Source organism: Myotis nattereri (assembly GCF_964212035.1).
Source record: "Myotis nattereri genome assembly, chromosome: 14".
Classification (NCBI taxonomy): domain Eukaryota; kingdom Metazoa; phylum Chordata; class Mammalia; order Chiroptera; family Vespertilionidae; genus Myotis; species Myotis nattereri.
In genome coordinates, this window is record NC_138089.1 from 47592058 (window position 1) to 47610960 (window position 18903).

At 37.8% G+C, this 18903-nt stretch overlaps 1 protein-coding gene across 19 annotated transcripts in view; it reads left to right on the forward strand.

Moving 5' to 3' along the window:
- Window positions 1–18903, forward strand: part of RBMS3 (RNA binding motif single stranded interacting protein 3) — a gene marked incomplete at both ends in the record, with an annotated part of 935783 nt that overhangs the window by 873160 nt on the left and 43720 nt on the right. For 13 of the 19 annotated variants that reach the window (XM_081105826.1, XM_081105837.1, XM_081105842.1 and 10 more), the window contains one exon: window positions 2978–3025. The exons of the other annotated variants lie outside the window; for them this stretch is intronic. In XM_081105826.1, coding sequence (XP_080961952.1) covers window positions 2978–3025 — 48 coding nt within the window. The remainder of the gene's footprint in view (window positions 1–2977; window positions 3026–18903) is intronic. 19 annotated transcript variants of the gene reach the window in all.

The following is an 18903-nucleotide window of genomic DNA, read 5'->3' on the forward strand; positions in this document are numbered from 1 at the left end:
CATTTTCATTTGTTCAGTTGGTGGTCACCAGTGGCTTACAATGTCACCGGAATCCGTTGAAAGAAATAAAAGTTTTTGTTCTGCAGGCTCCTTATCTGCAGTTCTGTTTGTATTCTCCAAACCACTGTTGATTTGTGACATCATTGGATTCCATGGTGTAGCCACAGCCACTCACAAAGATAATCTTGTAATTCTACTCCTTTTGTGCATGTAGTTCCCTAACATTTTTCCAGTCATACCATTTCTCCTTTATTACTCTAAAATGTTGAATTACTAATTTTGCTCAGAGATTATCTTTTTAAATTATTATGTATCAGTATTAGGGCTAAGAGTAATAAAGAACAACACATAGTGTTAAGTGGGCTCAAGACTAGAAAATAATATCATAAATTCACAAATGGCAATGAGTATATCTCCTTAAATGGTTTTTGAGGAAAAGGTGTCAATTAATTAAAAACGGTCAAATACAAGACTGAAAATATAGACAAAAGGGAATAGCTTTTTAAATTTGTTTAGTCTTATTCTAAGATAAATAAACTTTGAAGGTAGTCTTTAAACCAGGGGTCCTCAAACTACGGCCCGCGGGCCACATGCAAGCACAAATATTGTATTTGTTCCCATTTTGTTTTTGTACTTCAAAATAAGATATGTGCACTGTGCATAGGAATTTGTTCATAGTTTTTTTTTAAACTGTAGTCCGGCCCTCCAACGGTCTGAGGGACAGTGAACTGGCCCCCTGTTTAAAAAGTTTGAGGGCCCCTGCTTTAAACAAAAAGTGAAGAGGCATTAAGTGAAAGTCTAGTATTATGAAAGTTTAATTGCAAATATTAAGTTTTTGCTGCTTAAATATTTTTTCTGACTTCAAAGAAATTAGCAACAAAGTACAAGAGCCCAATAGATAAAAACAATGTGAATATATAGTTGGTAAAAGAGGAAATAGAATGCCATAAAACATGAAAAAATAATAATGAAATAAATAGTAATTTAATCAAATACACACAGAGACATACACACATTGATCCATTAAATACAGTTATAAAAATAATATGCATTGCTGATGAAATATGCATTGCTGATGAAGGTGTGAGGAATAAACATTCTTATTTATGTGATGACAGGGATCTAAATTTGTAAAAGTCCCAGTTGGATAGAAGGTGGACAGTCAAGACATTTTAAAACAGCTCTGATGACTGACCAATAAGTTTTAGTTTTAGAAGCTATTTTATGGAAATATTCTAAAGTAACACTAAAGCCTTTATACCTCAAAAGTGTTCAAGCTAGTGTTCGTTATAATGTCTAATGAAGAAGAATGATTAAACCATAAGACATTCACAAATCAGAATGCAATACTACATGGAGTTATAAGAAATTAAACCAAGTAGGAAAAGGATGAGCTATCATTATGAGCAGGATGTAAATTTACATATGTATCAAACATGAAAAAATATTTATGAAATAAGGCTATAGAAATACAAAACAAATGTGGTTATTTCTGGGTGATGGGATTAGGGGGTCATTCCTATTTTAATCATATTTCTATACATTCTCCAAGTATACAATAATAATACTTTTATTATTTATTTTTAATATAAATGTATTTGTGGAAAAATGACTAGTGGCATGATCTTAAAATTAACTTTTTGTTTGTTTGTTTGTAGTAATGTGTGATTGCAGTTTTTAAAAAGGAACTAGGAATTACTACCACTATTTAAGAACATATTTGGAGACCCTATAAAAATGATTCTACTTATTCTAGCTTTGGTGATGATAATCAATTCACTAGTTCACATACCTGTTGCGAGAAGCAAAATGACTCATGCCTAAGGTTTATTTGCTTTTGAATCTTTGACCAATATTTTTATCTGTCTTCTCATGAGAAAGTGATTAACATATTCCTTTTGTGGCAAGGAGATTAAATGGAGAAATGTCTGATAGTCCAAATGAAGTTTTTAACTCAATGGAAAAAGGAAGTTTGAGATTTTAGTTTTTTAAAGAGATAATGATCATATAAATGGAATAAGGGTATCACAGAACCATCTATGTAACCGTGTTTTGGCAGTTTATTTGAATGTGATCGATATTTGGTCTTTTCACGCAGTTTACCCCTCCAAGGGGAATTGGGCTAGATTAGAACTTTCCATTTTTAAAGGGGGGTGTGGAGGTGGAGGGGCCTTGAGCCATAGGTCAGATCCAACTTTCCTTTTTTAGATCTCTGGCTAAAGAAATTTACTAAACCAAAGCCTCTTTCTCATTTTCAAAACAAAAACAAAAACAAAAAAAAACAGATCTATTTGGTCCCATATAACCCCAAATTTTGAAATGGATGTCATGTGGTTTAAATAGTCTTTCCCTAATATTTGCTACCTCCAATGTTACAACACTTAGGAAAAAGACAGCAATCATTGCTGAGTAGATTGTCCTACTTGTCTCTGCTCTCACTGCTCCAGCAGGCAAAGCCCCTTGGTCTTGACAGACAACCACTGGGATCAGAGTCAGAGCTGAGTGATCAAAATGCATCAGCCCCCATGGAGTATGGAAATGTGCACATTTTTTATTGATCTCAAATTTTCCATTCTTTATTTTTTCTCCAGGACTTGGTTTCATATTGTGCTCTGGGCCCCTTCTAGATGGGCTGCCTTGTAGAACTTTTGGGTCAGAGAGGGTCCAGATTTCATATTGATACCCCATAGAAGTGACCAAAGTAATGACAGACTGAGGAAGATGACAGTGTTCTAGGATGGAGTGTACTGTCCTAGCAGGTGGACCCTAACACCATGTACAGTGTGGTGGTTATGGTGACCATTGTAACTACTGTAAACTGGGTAAGGGTCATAGTGCCTGAAGAACTTGGAGGTAGGGGGGTTAGGCAACCTCATGACATACAGTGAGTGGGCACTTCCAAGATGTAGAGCTAAGATTCTGTTTTATTTTCTTTTGTACTTCATTGCATTCTTTCTCATGCTCTTTTCATTCAAAGATTCAGTCCCAAGACAGGATTATGATACTCCACCAGCTGTTGTGTCAGGTAGGAAAATTCTAATTCCTTTCAGACTTGATTGGTGGGGAGAGATGGAAGTTGCCTGGTTTTCTCCAAAACTCTTTAAAGCAGTGATTCTCAATGGGGCTGGGTATAAGGAATGTAAATTTCAGTTCCGGGGTGCGGGGTAGAGTGGGGCAAAGGGAGTGGGCAGAGCATGGTTCAAAAATGTATTTAATAGTTCAGTCCAATTTTGTGTATGAAAAATAAATAAGTTGCTTTTGTAATAAAAAGTAAAAGCTCGAAGACATTTGGTCTGTGAAGGATACACAGAACGTAGAGACTATGTTCTGTGTATCAGAGGGTCAAAGTGTGGGAGGGTCCATCAGAATTTCTGAGAAGTGGGAGAGGACATTTATGTTTATCAAAGGAGGGCACAAATTAACAAAATGTAGTTTGAGAAGCACTGCTTTGGAGACCAGAATTCTTCTGAAATCAGAAAATCATCCCATTTTGCTTGCTCAACACCCAGCATAGTGTCTCACCCATAGTAGGTGCTCAATATAATTGTTTGTTGAATGAATCAAAACTTCAGATTTGTTCCAAAAATGGTATTTTGGATATTGAAAGAGAAGCTGCCAACGTTCCACTTGTACAGCAAAGTGGCAGAGATTGATCTGAGAGTGCGTTAGCATCTTGAGGATTGCTATTAGCAATATTTAAGTTGTTTCATATACTTCGGTGGTGCAGTTCATAGTAGAGGATGGGTATGTGAAAGGGTGGGGTTTTATTTTGATTGCACAGATCTTGTGCTTTCTTAACTTTGAATTTTGGTTTCTTGCAAAGAGGATAATGGGCATAATTTTTTGCTTTTGTTGATTTGTTTTTAACTAAATAAAATACTGGCAGCCTAAAGAGCTCTGAACTCTTTGATCCTTTCATGTGTTAGATGATGAGGACATACAACCTAAAGCAAGAGATGAAGGCCAGGAGCGCCCATCTGTGGGTAGAGCCTGGCCACCGAGCAGCGGTTTTCAAATAGAGAACAGCATGCTCTTGGCCCCTGGGTTTGCCTGACCTAGCATCTCAAGGGCAATCCTTTCCTCATGTCTGATGGACTTGTTTAATGGTGCTCATGGCTGGAAATTCATCTTACAAGTTCAGTTGAGAAACAATGAGTTAGCTTTCAGTTGTGAAATCACTTTTTTTTCTAATCCCCACCCAAGGACTGAGGATATTTTTTCCATGGATCTTTGACAGAGAGAAGCATTGATGTGAGAGATACACATTGATTGGTTGCCTCCCACACTCGCCCTGACTGATGGGGGAGAGAGGGACAGGTATTAAACCTGCAACCCAGGTATGTGCCCTGGGCCAGGAATCAATGGTGCACAGACTGACACTCTAATCCCTGAGCCACACCAGCCAGGTCCACTTTGCTCTTTTTGAAGAGCTCTATAAATGGTCATTAATTAAAACATCACTTATCTTCCCCCAAAGTGTGTATCCTATCATATCATAATGTGTTTCATTTGGCATAGTTTGTTTAGTATAGCCTTTACTTGGTTTAATGTATGGCATCTTTGTTTAACAAGAGGCACCTATTCTTGAAAATTCAACAATATTAATAATGAGGAAAGACAGAAACTGAAACTTTCCTTCTACTAGGTTTCCTGATTTCACTTTTAAGAACCACACACAGAGACACACAAAAGCAATGAAAACATCAAAAGCACTTACTAGGTATCAGCCATGGGTCAGGATCAATGCATATGAATTGAAGCAGAACATCTGGCTTAGAGTTCTCACCTAATTCCATGGACAGCTGCCACTGAGACTTCATGAGCTGAGAAATGACTCAATTAAAGTAGAGCCTTAAGAAATGTAATCTGGTATTTTTGTGTGTGCTTAAGCAACAAGAAACAGTAATCACATAGAACAGTTAGAAAGCCCTGGTACTGCTATCATTAATATTTTTTTAAAGTGCTATGATCCCATCAGTGGAATACAGAAGAAGGCACTGATATAGAAGTGACAGGAACAAGAACAATTTACAGGACTTTACCGTTGTTTTCCCCTGGTAAGATTTAATTGGTGGTTTGACATCTGATAAATTTGCACAGAGTTCTTTGGCCTCTTTGGTCTACCTGTAAAGGAAAATAAACTTACCTTCTAAAAATGTTTATAAATTGTCTGGTGGGCACAACTTGAGTGACTTTTGAAAAATGGAATATCCTTTGCCCAACCCTTGGGAAAATCAGGAAAGTGAAGCAGGCAAAGGTGTTGTAATATTTCCTTCCCATATCTCCCAGTATATCAATATTTGACAACCCAAGTAGTAATTAATTCTTTGTCAGTGTAGGAACCCACTAGATTATCATAATGTATCAGAGTTGAAAATATCTGCTTTGTAATCTACAGAGACATAACCAATATATCAAATATTTATTGAATACCTTCTGAGTCTTAGGTGCTTTACTCAAGTACTAGGGATAGACAGTGAATACAAAATAGACCCCGGGTTAAAAAAAAACACATGGTCTAATAATGTTGTTTGTGATGTTTAAGTGTATAAAATATGGAGGAACTAAAATCTAGACTCTTAAAAGAAGATTAGAAACCCTCAGGAATAAAATTCTGAGCTGTATTTGGAAGAACAAATAGGATCCGATGGGTTAGACGAGAGTGGGAAAGATTCAGGAGGGAAATGAGATAAGATATGTAAACTCTTGGAGACAGGAAATAGTGTGGGGTGACTAGATGACAGCAAGTTATTTGTCTTTCTCAGAGCAAAATGTCACAATGGTGGACACAGGCTAGGTCGAGGCAAATCTGATTGTAGGACTCTTCCCTCTCTGAGTCACATATCATCTTTTTTTTATTCAAATAATATTTATTGGGAGTGGCCATTATTGTATTGGGTGTTAGGTTTACAACTTCCCTCTAAGAACCTAGGATCCAATTAGGAAGTTAGTTACAAATGGTAATTACAACACAATGTCTTCAGAGCTTCCATATGAACAAATATATGATGTTCACTTTTGTAAACTCTCCAATAAGATTCCTGAGTTCAGAAACTACTTGTGTAACTTACTAGTCGTGGAACCTTGGAAAATTACCTAATTTCTCTATGCCTTTGATAGCTTATTTGAGGAATTAATAATAATTACTTAATATGGCTATTGTGAGAATTAGGTAATTTAAGATATATAGCCTGCTTAAAACAGATCCTAACATAAAATAAGTGCTCAAATGTTATTAGTAACAACTGTACCTATTCTTGTTACAAGATACTACGGTGGCACAAAGAAGAAACAACTAACATACAGTAGAAGTTAGTGAAAGTGTAAGAAACATCTAAACAGAGACATAAGGGTATATGGGAATTAACCAAGTAAAAAATAAGTTGGAGCAGAAACATTTCAGACCAAGTAGGTAGCACAGAAAGGACTCTTGGGTATAGAGTATGACAAATTCTGGGAACTACAGATGGTTCAACAGGACAGGGATACATAGCGAGAGATGAGGAGTAGAAAAGAGAAAATGAGTCTGGAGAAATAAACTGGAGCCATATCACCAGAAATGGTAACTTGAACTTTATCCAGGTGGCAATAGATGAACACTAAAAGTTTTTAAGTTGGAGAGTGACATGACCACTCCAGATATAGGGCAGAGAATGCAATGGAGACATACAGAACTAGAAAAGGGGGGATCCAGAACTCAGGAGTCCAAGCATGAAATCAAGTTGGCATGTGCTCAAGTTGTGGAAATGATAATAGAGAGTTGACAAATTTGTGACATATTAAGGAAGTACAATATGTAAAACTTAGTAACTAAATGGATATCAAGATAGAAGGAGAAGAGTTAAGTTCCTGTCAATTCAATGGCCTGATATGTCATTTTTAAGCATCTAATCCAGAGGAAAGGCATGCTATCCCACAGGGGAGCATGCCTGTGCCATTCCCTTACCCCTCTCCATCCTCCATAGGCAGGTATCCCTAAATTCTAAGGGACCCCACGAGACTTGCAACCAAGGAAGCAGTGGGCAGTGGCATCTCATCCTAAGCTAACCTCCTGAACATGTCTCTAAGACCCCTTTAAATTAATTAACACATTAATTAATACATTAATTAATAAAACAGAGGGAAATAGCCAAGTTCAGTATTGTACATGTTGAGTTTGAAGTATCTATGAGGCATCCAAATGGAGATAAGTATTTGGATGTGTGTGTCTGGAGGTCAGAAGATAGCCCTTAGCTACAGGTGGATTTTGGAGTGATCATCTTGGAATTAAGACATGTCACCCAGGGAATGTGCTTCGAACAAAGGCAAGTAGGCAGATCCTTAAAAAAAAAATGGCCACCACCTCCCCCCCCAAAAAAAAAAAAAAAGAAATTTAAGAACAAGGAGCCTAAAATAAAGATTGGAAAAGACAACTATAGGCATAGCAGGAAAACCAAGAATCTAATGTTTCCAAAATAAGCCAAAGAGAGAAAGTATTTCCAAAGAAGCCTATTTAGTGAGATGAGCCCTGAATAGAAGCCGTTGGATTTAGTTTCAGAGAGATCACTAGTCAATCTGATGGTGCAGTTTTAAGGGGAAGAATGAAGACAGTACATGTAAGGAAGTGGGTGTAACAAATGCCAGAAATGCAACATATTTGGCTTTCAAGAAGAGTAGGAAAAACCAAATGGACAATGAAAATCATTGATTTACTACTTTTTAAGATGGGGAATATTTGGTCATAATAGGAAGAAGCCAGGAAAGAGTTCTAAAATATGAAAATGTAATTCATGGAGGGGTGACTCATTAAGCAAGGTCACTGAGGAAGCCAGATACTTCTAGGAATGTGCGAGGACAAAAGGAGGGGATGAAATATGTGCATGCAAGTTTGTGAATGTAGGAATAGGAAATCAAAGAATTTCCTACATGATAAATACTATTTGTTTTTATGAGACATATTAAGTGACATCTTAGAATGAATGGGAGATGTCATGGAAAAGAGAATTTTGGGAAACTATGGAGTAAGAAAGCCAACTAACAATACATAGAAAGTTTGAAAGGCAGCAGTAGGGGTCCATTTGAAACTACCGATTACAAATTTTTGTGATACCAATTTGTGAAGAGGTTTAATTTTCCACAGCAGTGACCAGTAGCCAGAAAGGCATTCAGGTGGATTAATCCTCAGCTAAGGTTGTACTTGGTAGAGTGAGAAAAAGGGCAATGCATGGTGACAGTATTGTCAAAAGAGTGATTGAGTGACAAATTCAATCAATATACTTCATAGGATGAGCAGAACGAGAAAAGAGGGCCATAGGCAATGGGAGACAGGGAGAAAGTGGGAAGAAAGAGAAGAGGTATCAATGACATGTATGAAGTGGTCTAGAGTAAATACTAGGATTAAAGATTTTGGATAATAAACTATTTCTTGGCAAAGTCAAGGTCATGGGGACAGGTGGCCAAAGTGGACTGGAGGTGAAGGTGACAAAGATTAAAGAAATTAAGCTGCTATTTAAATGGGGTGTTTTTATGTCTGGAATGGTGTTATTTTATTTGGTTTTTGACATTAATAAGATATGGGCTAATTGTCAGGAAGAATATCCCAAATATAGGGGATCACTAACAGCATACTTCCAAAAGATGTTACAAAACCTATGAAGAATTTTTAAGTACAAAGTTCTTTCCAGAAACTTGGAATATAGATTTAAAGGCAGAAAAGTGTTTCAGATCAGTGTTTTTCAGAGTGTGATTTGTGTATCACTTTGATACCTTAAAGTTAATTTATGAGTACAGGGCCCCAAACTTTTTATTTTTATTTCAGCAGCTATATAGTTACTTTTATGTAAATTTGAATAACAGAATAAGTTCACCAAAAGCATGGCTTAAGGAATACTTTGCTTAGGAAAAGTCTAAGAGGAATAGTTAAACAGTAAATACATTTAAAAAAAATAATTCAGAAAGGATACAGCAAAGACCATAGGGATGTCCAAGAGAAAGTGGCTAAAGTTTGGTAAATGGGAGTCTTTGATTTATTTCACTAGAGTTACCTCTCCTTGTCAAAGTCCCAGCTACATCTATCCAGCTCATTTAAAGAACACAGGACAGAGGTTGGAACTACCTGCATTTTCCATGCAAAATCAAGAGTCTGTTCTCTTTTTGGTTTTTCTTTTCTACAACAGTTACAACTCTTTAAAAGATCTTTCTATTTTAAGCAAATTTTTTTAAAAAAAATCTTGAAGTCATTTTTTTTCTCTTCATAGTTGGATTTGATGTGGCACATATGAAAACTAAAAATAATATGTTGTCAAAATTTTATCTCAGTTGCTTTAAGCTTAGTTCCCTTGAAGGGTGTCATCCTGAAATCAAGCAAAAACTATTGACAGAGAACCAAAGTGGAACCAAAATTTGTTCACCTTTTCTAAAAACCTTAGAGTTCAAAATTTGAATCTTTTTTTGGAAAAGACAAAAAATGAGAAAAGTGCCCCCAAAATGCATGAGAAGAATCCACAGAACATCTGGAACATATATTTATTCTCTGGCATATCCTTTCTGCACACCAGCTAAAATAGGTTGAAGATATTCAATGTTATCAATACAACTTCATGACAAGATTTCACAGAAAAAGTATAGTTTAGTCATGATGCAGATTCATTCAGTGTGGTTGAATATGAAGTCCTTCAGTGTCATAGTCAGGAAATTATGCTCAGCAAATGAAGTCCTTTACAGAGGTATTTGCCCAAATTAGGGCAAAATTCACTGTTAAAATAGTAGGCAGTTTTTCCATATTGCATTTGCTAGTCCATAGCATCACTTTGCATTGGGAAGCCTCACTAATGTGGAATTGGCGATGCTCTACCAAAGGTTTGGTTGAAGCCTGTCTTTATACCGCCTCTTCTCGGGTGAGAACTACTTTATAAAACTCTCTCATAATTGGGATGGGAGGAGTTGTTTAAAATTCTTCAAAGAACAAAACTATTTTTTCAGCTCTAAACAACATCTGTTTTCATGGATACCATGTGCTAATTACAAACGATTTCCATCTCTTAATTAAACATTAGGACCATTAGTACCTCCAATTAGCAACAATTAGCCATTAAATTGTATTTACTGTAAAAGACCTGACACAGAGTTATGTGTTCCCACAAGCCATGCATGAAAATTGGTTTCATTTCTTTGCTCAAATACTGTGCATCTACTTTGATTACAAAACTGCATTTGTTTAAGTGTGCTAATTAATTGATTTTTTTCTTTCCAATAAGTTCTAATAAGGGAGACTTTGTTCTACTTACTATGTATTCATTCAACTAATATTTTCTCAGCTCCTGTAGTGCTACAAGGAACCAAGGCTATAGATCACAGATGCTTTCCTTGCCTACAAAGAGCATGGGGTCTAACAGAGGATAGGGTTATAAAGAACTGTCATAAAGCACAGAATGGGACTTTGTACTTGATATTTATACAAATATTTGACAAACAGGCTTGTGCATGCTGTTATTGTGTTCCTGCTGGTACATTTATATCGATCCCTCCGTTACCAAAATGAAGTCTGAGGGACCACAATTTTCATTGCTCTATTCAAGTAACTGGTAACCAAAGAGGGGTTAAGCAAATAGACTGTTCTGGTATATAAACATCACTGTTATTTAGTCCATTTTTATGAGGGGTGGTGATGGGGAGTTGGGCTAGGAGGATACAAAATCATATGCCTGTTTTCTAATCAAGTAATTTTATTTCTGTAAAGGTCCAGATAGAAAATATCTCAGGTTTTGCAGGCCATACGGTCTATGTCATGACTACACAACTCAGTCTTTTAGGGCAAAAGCCACCACAGACCATGTATAAGTAAATGAGCATGGCTATGTCCCAGTAAAGCTTTACTTATTAAAATTGGCAGCAAGTTGAATTTGGCATGTGGGCTGTAGTTTGCTCACTCTTATTTCTAATCAATTTATTTTCATAAATATTCCAAATCAATACTATTACCAACGTTCTTTTTTGTTCTTTTTTTAAAATTTTATGCATTTATTTTTAAATCTTTATTGTTGAGAGTATTACAGATGTCCCTCTTATTCCCCCCATTTCCTATCTCCACCCAGTTCCCTCCCCACCCTAGGCCTTCACCACCCTATTGTCTGTGTCAATAGGTAATGCATATCTATAATAATAAAAGCATAATATGCTAATTAAACCAGACATACTTCTGGACATCCTCCTGGACGACCTTCCAGATGAAGCCAGAGCTGTGAGGGAAGCCCGGGTCCCAGGTGCCTGCTGGTGGTCTGAGGGAAGCCGGTGCCGGCAGCCAGGGGAAGGAAGGCCTACTCTTGCACAAATTTCGTGCATTGGGCCTCTAAGTATGCATATGAGATCTTTGGTTAATCTCTCCCTGCCCCGCCTCCCCCCTACTTTATGAGATTCGTTGGTCTTTTTCATGTTTCCATGCCTCTGATTCTATTTTAATCACCAGTTTATTTTGTTCATTAGATTTTGATTTTTAGATTCAATTGTTGATACATAAGTATTTATTGCCATTTTATTATTCATATTTTTATATTTTTCTTCTTCCTCTTTTTAAAGGATACCCTTCAACATTTCATGTAATACTGGTTTGGTGGTGATGAATTCCTTTAGCTTTTTCTTGTCTACAAAGCTCTTTATCTGACCCTCAATTCTAAATGATAACTTTGCTGGATAGTGTAATATTGGTTGTAGGTCCTTGCTATTCATCACTTTCAATATTTCTTGCTACTTCCTTCTGTCCTGCAAAGTTTCTGTTGAGAAATCAGCTGACAGTCATATAGGTGCTCCCCTGTAGGTAACTAAGTGCTTTTTTCTTGCTGCTTTTAAGATTCTCTCATTGTCATTAACCCTTGGCATTTTAATTATAGTATATTTTGGGTCTCTTTGGGACTCTCTGTGCTTCCTGGACTTGTAAGTCAATTTCTTTCATCAGGTAGAAGTTTTCTGTCAGTATTTCTTCAAATAGGTTTTCAATATCTTGCTGTCTCTCTTTTGCTTCTGGCTGGCCCTGCCACAATGCAAATGTTAGTATGCTTGAAGTTGTCCAAGAGGCTCCTTACACTATCTTCATATTTCTTTGATTAATTTTTCTTTTTGCTCTTCTGATTGGGTATTTTTGCTTCCTCATATTCCAAATTGTTTATTTGATTCTCAGAATCCTCTACTCTATTGTTGAATCCCTGTAAATTATTCTTTATTTCAGTTAGTATATGCTTAATTTCTGACTGGTCCTTTTTCATGTCTTTGAAATTCTCACTAAGATCCTTGAAAGTCTCACTAAGTCCCTTGAACTCTGTATCCAGTAGTTTGCTTCCATTTCTTTATTTGTGACATGTTTCTTTGTCTCCACATTTTGGCTGCTTCCCTGTGTTTGTTTCTATATATTAGATAGAGCTGCTATGTGTCCTTGAATTAGTAGAGTGGTCTTGTGTATTAGGTGTCCTGTAGGGCCCAGTGGCTGAACCTCCGCAGTCACTTGAGCTGGGCATTCTAGGTGTGCCCTTGTGTGGGCTGTGTGTACAGTAGTTGAGCCTTGATTGCTGTTGGCAGTCACTGAGAGGAATTGACCTCCAGGCCAATTGGCTGTGAGGACCAGCTACGACTATAGTGGGAAAGCAGTTATGTAGGAGACACCCCTATGGGGCATGACTTGCTTCAGTGGTGCTCACTGAGTCTACCCCTTGAGTGTGTCACTTGTGGATGTGTAGAATTATAATCTGGTATGGTCTGAATCTGTCCACCGGGTGCACTGGATCTGGGACCTTCAGGGAGGTGCAAAGTCAGCCACTGCCTGGGGCCACCCAACAGTAGCTACAAAGATGTCTGCAGCTGCTACTTATATTGGCCCAGGCAAGGCCCACCTGTGAAGCAAGGCAGGTTGGTGCTGGTACCTGGTCTTGGGCCTTTCATTGATAGGTTTGGGGTATGTGACACCAGCTGCTGCTTTTTTGAGAGATTTGTGTAAAGTTTGAAGCCTGAGCCAGGCCAGGCCATTCATATGGTAAAGCTGCTGCAAACAGCTTGAGTAGGGCTGCCAATTGGATGGGGTGGAGGTCTTAGGGAATCATCAGGATAGAGCCAACAGTGTGAGCCAGGCTCATGGAGACTCGGATATGGCTGCCTGTCAGGTCTGCAACAGGGGAGGTCTCAGAACAGGAACAATGATCCCTGTGAGCACCCCTGTCTGGGAGAAAGCCGCCCCCTGAGTTCCTGCCCCTATGCCAGACAATCCAGTTCCTTCTGTATGTCCCTGGATTCCCCAAAAGCAGTCCAGCGATGGAGATGGAATCCAAGTAAGTTCTTGTGCTGGCCCTTTACAAAGGAACACTGGGTCTCTAGCAGCTTCCATGTCACTCAACCCCAACCGCCACTGGTTTTTACAGGGACTTCTCTTCCCAGCTCTGGAACCCTGGGCTGGGGGTTTGGTATGGAGCTGGGACCCCTTGCTCCTCCTGGGCGGCCTTTGCAGCTGAGATATTTTTTAAAAACTGCACACGTGGGTGCTGGTCCAGCCCGTTCCTCACCTCTGCCCTTCCCACCAGTCTCAAAGTGCTTTCTTCTTTACTTCTCTAGTTTCAGGACTTCTATTCAGCCAGATTTCAGATGGTTCTGAATGATGGTTGTTCTGTATTTTAGTTGTAATTTTGATGTGGTTGTGAGGGGGGCGGGGGGCGAATACTGGTGTTTACCTACGTCACCATCTTACCAAGGTACTTTTCCTTTATAGTTACCATTTTTGTGGTTTTTAAGCATTTATTGAAAAGCCAATGAAATATCAGAAGAAGAGAGGTGGAAGAGATTCAGGTGAAGACTGAGACATTTCTTAGTATTTTAGTTTGTACAGCATGAGTGATTGTAGTCCTGAAGTATTAAAACACTTTAAGTCTACTTATACTTTTTACATGCTTATATACTGGTCTTCTGGGATTTATTTGTATGTACCCAGCAACAGAGGATTATCAACCTAGAAAACAAAATATATAACCTGTTTAACATTTCCTTGCTGGACTTTAGAATTCTTTACTTTTAGAAATTTAGAGAAAAGGCAAGAGATTCATCCTCTCAACAGATTTGTAGTAAAATATATTTTACATCTTTGTCACCCTACACGGGCTGGTATTTTTGTTGTGGTGGTTGGTTATTGGGAAGTTATTCTTGATGGATCAGTTATCCCCTGGGCAACTGCTTCTGACTAATGTTTTTGTTTTCTTGCTCTGCACTAAGAAGGTGAAAAGGAACTTTCTTGGTTTTGTCTAAAGAACAAATACTGCATAGGACAGGCATGGGGTGGCTGGAGATATGACCGCCCTTCTGTGCAAAGTCAGAGCGAAATTCCACTTGGTGATGCAACACACACATCGAAGGGAAAGCAGCATCCCAATGAATCTGCCCTAGAATCCCTCAGTGAGTGGCAGCCATGGGCTTAGCGACACAGCAGCAGCTCCCAGAGTCACTTCGTACTTCAGTCATCTAAAAGGCAGTGTCCCCATAATGCAACAGAGGGGAAGAGCTTCTTCAAGATAACAGTTGGTTTGAATGGAAGCTAATTGTATGACAGGAATCAGCATATGTGGGACTGACTGCACAGGGTTCCCTTTTTAATCTACAGCACAAAGTGGGCACTTGAGGTTCCCATCAGAGAATCCAGTCATGAATGGACTACGGTTCAGCACTTGGCAAAGGCATGCTAGAGACATCTGATCCTGGAGAGATGCTGCCTGACAGACAGGCTAACATTTCTCTAGACTCTCTGTCAAATTAGTTTATCAGACAACAAAATACCTGAACCGTAAGATTGCATGTCCCTCTAGAAGTGCTTTCTCGGAGTTAAAATTTAATGTCTTAACCTCTTGTGTCTTAGGCAGGTAGCATATGACACAAACACTTAAACAACGCTACTAGATTTTTTGAGATCCCAGAGTGGAAGTAATTGTCCATTATTTTACTCTATGTTCCCTCACATAAAGAAGCAAATGATGAATTGCTCCTTGAGTTCAGTGCCTAGGCAAGAATCTCCCCAGATGAACGGATATACTTCTGTTGATCTGGCAATGTAAAATACAGAACTCAATTCATTTCCTTTTGGCCTTGGTTATCAGGACAGGTGGAGTCCGGCGTAGCGCATTGCAAATGTTCCTGGTGGCATGAGCTCTCTATTGCTCTCAACCGCGCATTGGTGCGCTGGTGTGTGTGTGTGTGTGTGTGTGTGCTTTTTAAAATAGTGCTGAATTTTGGAAACCCTGCACAAATTCAGTTTGGGAGAACAGAAGCTCTAATTCCTATGATAGATAGATAGATAGATAGATAGATAGATAGATAGATAAGTAAATAAATAAATAAATAAATAAATAAATAAATAAATAAATACTAATGGGCTCAGGGAAGTTTGTGTGCTGTAAGGTCTCAGTGGAAAGATAAAATGAGAGATGATTGTGATTATGTGTTCATCTAATCTAAAAATGTGCAGGCAGGGACTTTTTATTCACCCACACACATGCATCTCTGAATAGGCATAAGTATGGTGTAATAATTGGAAACGGCTTTTAGAGTCTAGAGGATATTCATGATTCCTTGTCCCATTATTTAATAATTATTTAACAGTGACAGCCACCTAAAATTTTTGAAGCCTGCCTTTCCTTTTCTTAGGTATAGACAATAATGCATTAGCAGCTCCATCTGCGTACTAATATGAGGATTAATTGCGATGACATATGTCAAATACCTAGTAAGTGCTTGACTCGTCATAGATAGTAAATAAGTAGGGTTTCCTTTTCTCTCTTTCCCTGCATTCAGAGAAGTATGTTAGAACTTTTGAAGTACCGTTAACCTTATGTTTGCCATGATAGATTGAACCAAAGTAGTGATTTAAGATAGAGTTTCCTAAAACTTTAGAAAATAAAAAAAAAATAGAGTTTCCTAACCCAATATCTAAAAATAGGAGAACTATTAAGGGAATTCATTACATGTCTTTTCTATTGGCTAAAGAATTAAACTATTTTAGGTGCATTAACATAAATATTAAAGCTTTTTTTAACAACATGAAAAGTAATATTGATAAATGTGAAGTGAAAAAAGTGACAAAATTAAACAATCATTGTGATTCTGAGTTCTAGAGCATGCACATAGAAGAAGCTAGAAGAGAATGCATTAAATGATTATCATGTGTCTTTAATTTCTTTTTCAACATTTTTGATGTGTTGCTTTGGAATTTACATAATTTACTAAAATTTTAGTGGCATAGCCTTTGAATATACATAATTGTGGGGAATATATATAGAAGGAAAAGATGAGTGTATTAATATCAAGATGATGATGATGACTGTGATGATTATGTTGTGGTGGTGGTAGCAGTGATGGCCTCTAAAATTTTCCCCACTTCCATTCATTATGTCTCAACACTAGGGCATTTAAGGCAGAATTAAGAGAAGCTTATCTCTCTATAGAAGTGGCATAGATCTTTGAGTGATTTTGTCATCTAAAGTCACTCTTCATTTATGTGAGTTTATTGTCCACCTACCAGAAGGCAGACAATAAACCACAACCACTTGGCTGTTGCTTTTCACAGTTTTCATAATGAAATCACATTTCAAATAATTTATTCTGCTTCTTTCATGCATCACTTGGAACAATCTGAAAATCTTCCCAATTTCCTTAATGTGAGACTTGTAGTCTCTTATGGTTTATGGAACTGATCTAACACATTTGAAATTGGGACCATATATAATATACTTTAATGACGTTGTATTGTCTAACTTCCATGATACATATTATATATGTGTTATATATATATATATATATCATTATATATCATTATACATTATATTATCTATATAATAAAAGCCTCAGTGACTGTTAAGGCGGAATGACCAGAATGACTGGTTGCTATAATATGCACTGACTCCAGGTGGCAGATGTTCAACGCAGGATCTGATCCCTGGTGGTCAGTGCTCTCCCACAGGGGGAGCGCCACTCAGCCAGAAGCCCGGCTCACAGCTGGTGAGTGTAGTGGTGGTGGTGGGAACCTCTCCCGCCTCTGCAGCAGCACTAAGGAGCAGCGAGCTGAGCAGTAAGGAGGGAGCAGAAGGACAGTAAGGAGCAAGGGATCCTGGATTTTGAGAGGGATGTCTGGGGGATCGGCATAAGCCAGCAGGTAGACAACCCCCAAGGGGTCCCAGACTGCCAGAGGGTACAGGCTGGGCTGAGGGCCACACCCCCCAGTGCACAAATTTTGTGCACCGGGCCTCTAGTATATAATATTATGATTATATTATATTTTATAATGTATGTGTTTCCCCAAGCTGTAGATCACAAAATATTTGTTCCTACCAAAATGATGATATTGTTTCAAAGTCCATCACCACCCAAGATATTGCTTGTTCTTACTTCTTTTCCAACATTAACTTTATTTATTTTGATGTGGAATATAACATAAATGATGTATTATTTATTATCACACCAGATTTTATAAAATTTTCACTTTTCTGAACTGTGCACTTTGGTGTATCAACTATGATTTAGTTTTGGTAAAATATTGATTGAAAAGCCTACCTGACCCAGATACTGCATATCAAAACTGTAATCATATCACATCAAATGTCCTTAAAAAAGCAACAAAATTTGAAAAAAAATTTAAACCAGTGGTGCCCTTTAATTTATATGCAATGGATATTTCATTTGGCAGAAAAATCATATTGGGTTCAGAGTAATGGATTGCAGGCCCCTGTAAGGCATAAATTTAATTACTCTCTGTGCCTGCTCTGAGTCCAACCATCTACCCAAGAGACTCAAATCTGGGGAAGCATAGGACTCAAGATTCAAGAAATGGGAATTTCATTCATAATTGAGCAGTTATTTTAGCAAAGCAAGTATATAGTGTTGGTAAAAAGAAAAATAATAATGTGTTTTAGATACTTGTTCTAGAAGGTTAAAGTGTACTAGTCAAAGAAGACCAGAAACCAACTGTAGTCAAATAAAATTTGGTTTACTAGCTTACGAAAAGAAAGAAGTTACATCAGGTGAACCATGGAGCATCTAAGAAGTTTGGAGGGGCTTATTATAGGATTTGAGCTCATGCAGTATGACTTTGGGAAGGACCGAAGAAAGTTGCATTGGGGCTTTCAGGCAGTGAGGGGAGGTTGACGATTGGTGTCTTACTAAGGCTAGTAGGTGAGCGGAACAGAGCATAGCCAGAGTTGTCTTTGCTAACGATGGAGCAGTCACTCACCTTAGACAGAAAGAGGGGATGCTTCTTCCAGGTTGGCAGAATGTCCTTGCTTCTCTCTGTCTTCTATCCATCACAGTCATCAAGTTCTTGTCTGAAACCGTCTTCAAATTGTTTAATTGAGAATACTATGCCCTTCCTAATAGCTACCAGCTAATTAAAGACAATTTGAACGGTATTTTATTAATCCTTTCCTTACCTAACAGGCAATTTTTAATGTTAATTGACAAAAATATAGCTCAACCTTGAATCACCTTGATAAAATGTAAATACAAACATGGGATAGGTCAAAATGTATTTTATTCATCACATGCAGTGAGTATATATGGAAGGTACAGTGAAGGCAAAGATGATTTTATGTACACAAAACACACTATATTCAAGACGCTGTGCCAAGTGCTTTGTGCAGATTGATTTGTTACGTGTAATTGTCACAACCAACTAGTAAGGAAGTTTCTGTATCCTCTACATATTGGTTCTTTATAAATCTAGCTGGACCCTCACTCATATTTATGCTCCTTTGGTTGTTTTAAACTTTTCAATCTTCTCAAGTTACAAACATGTGTCCTGCCATTTATGCTCAGAAAATGGCTGCCTTGTCCTTTATGAGAAATGGATACCATATTTGATCTGTTTCCCACAAATATTTTCTCTTTTCTTCAAATGCCTGCTTCTTCATTTTCCTT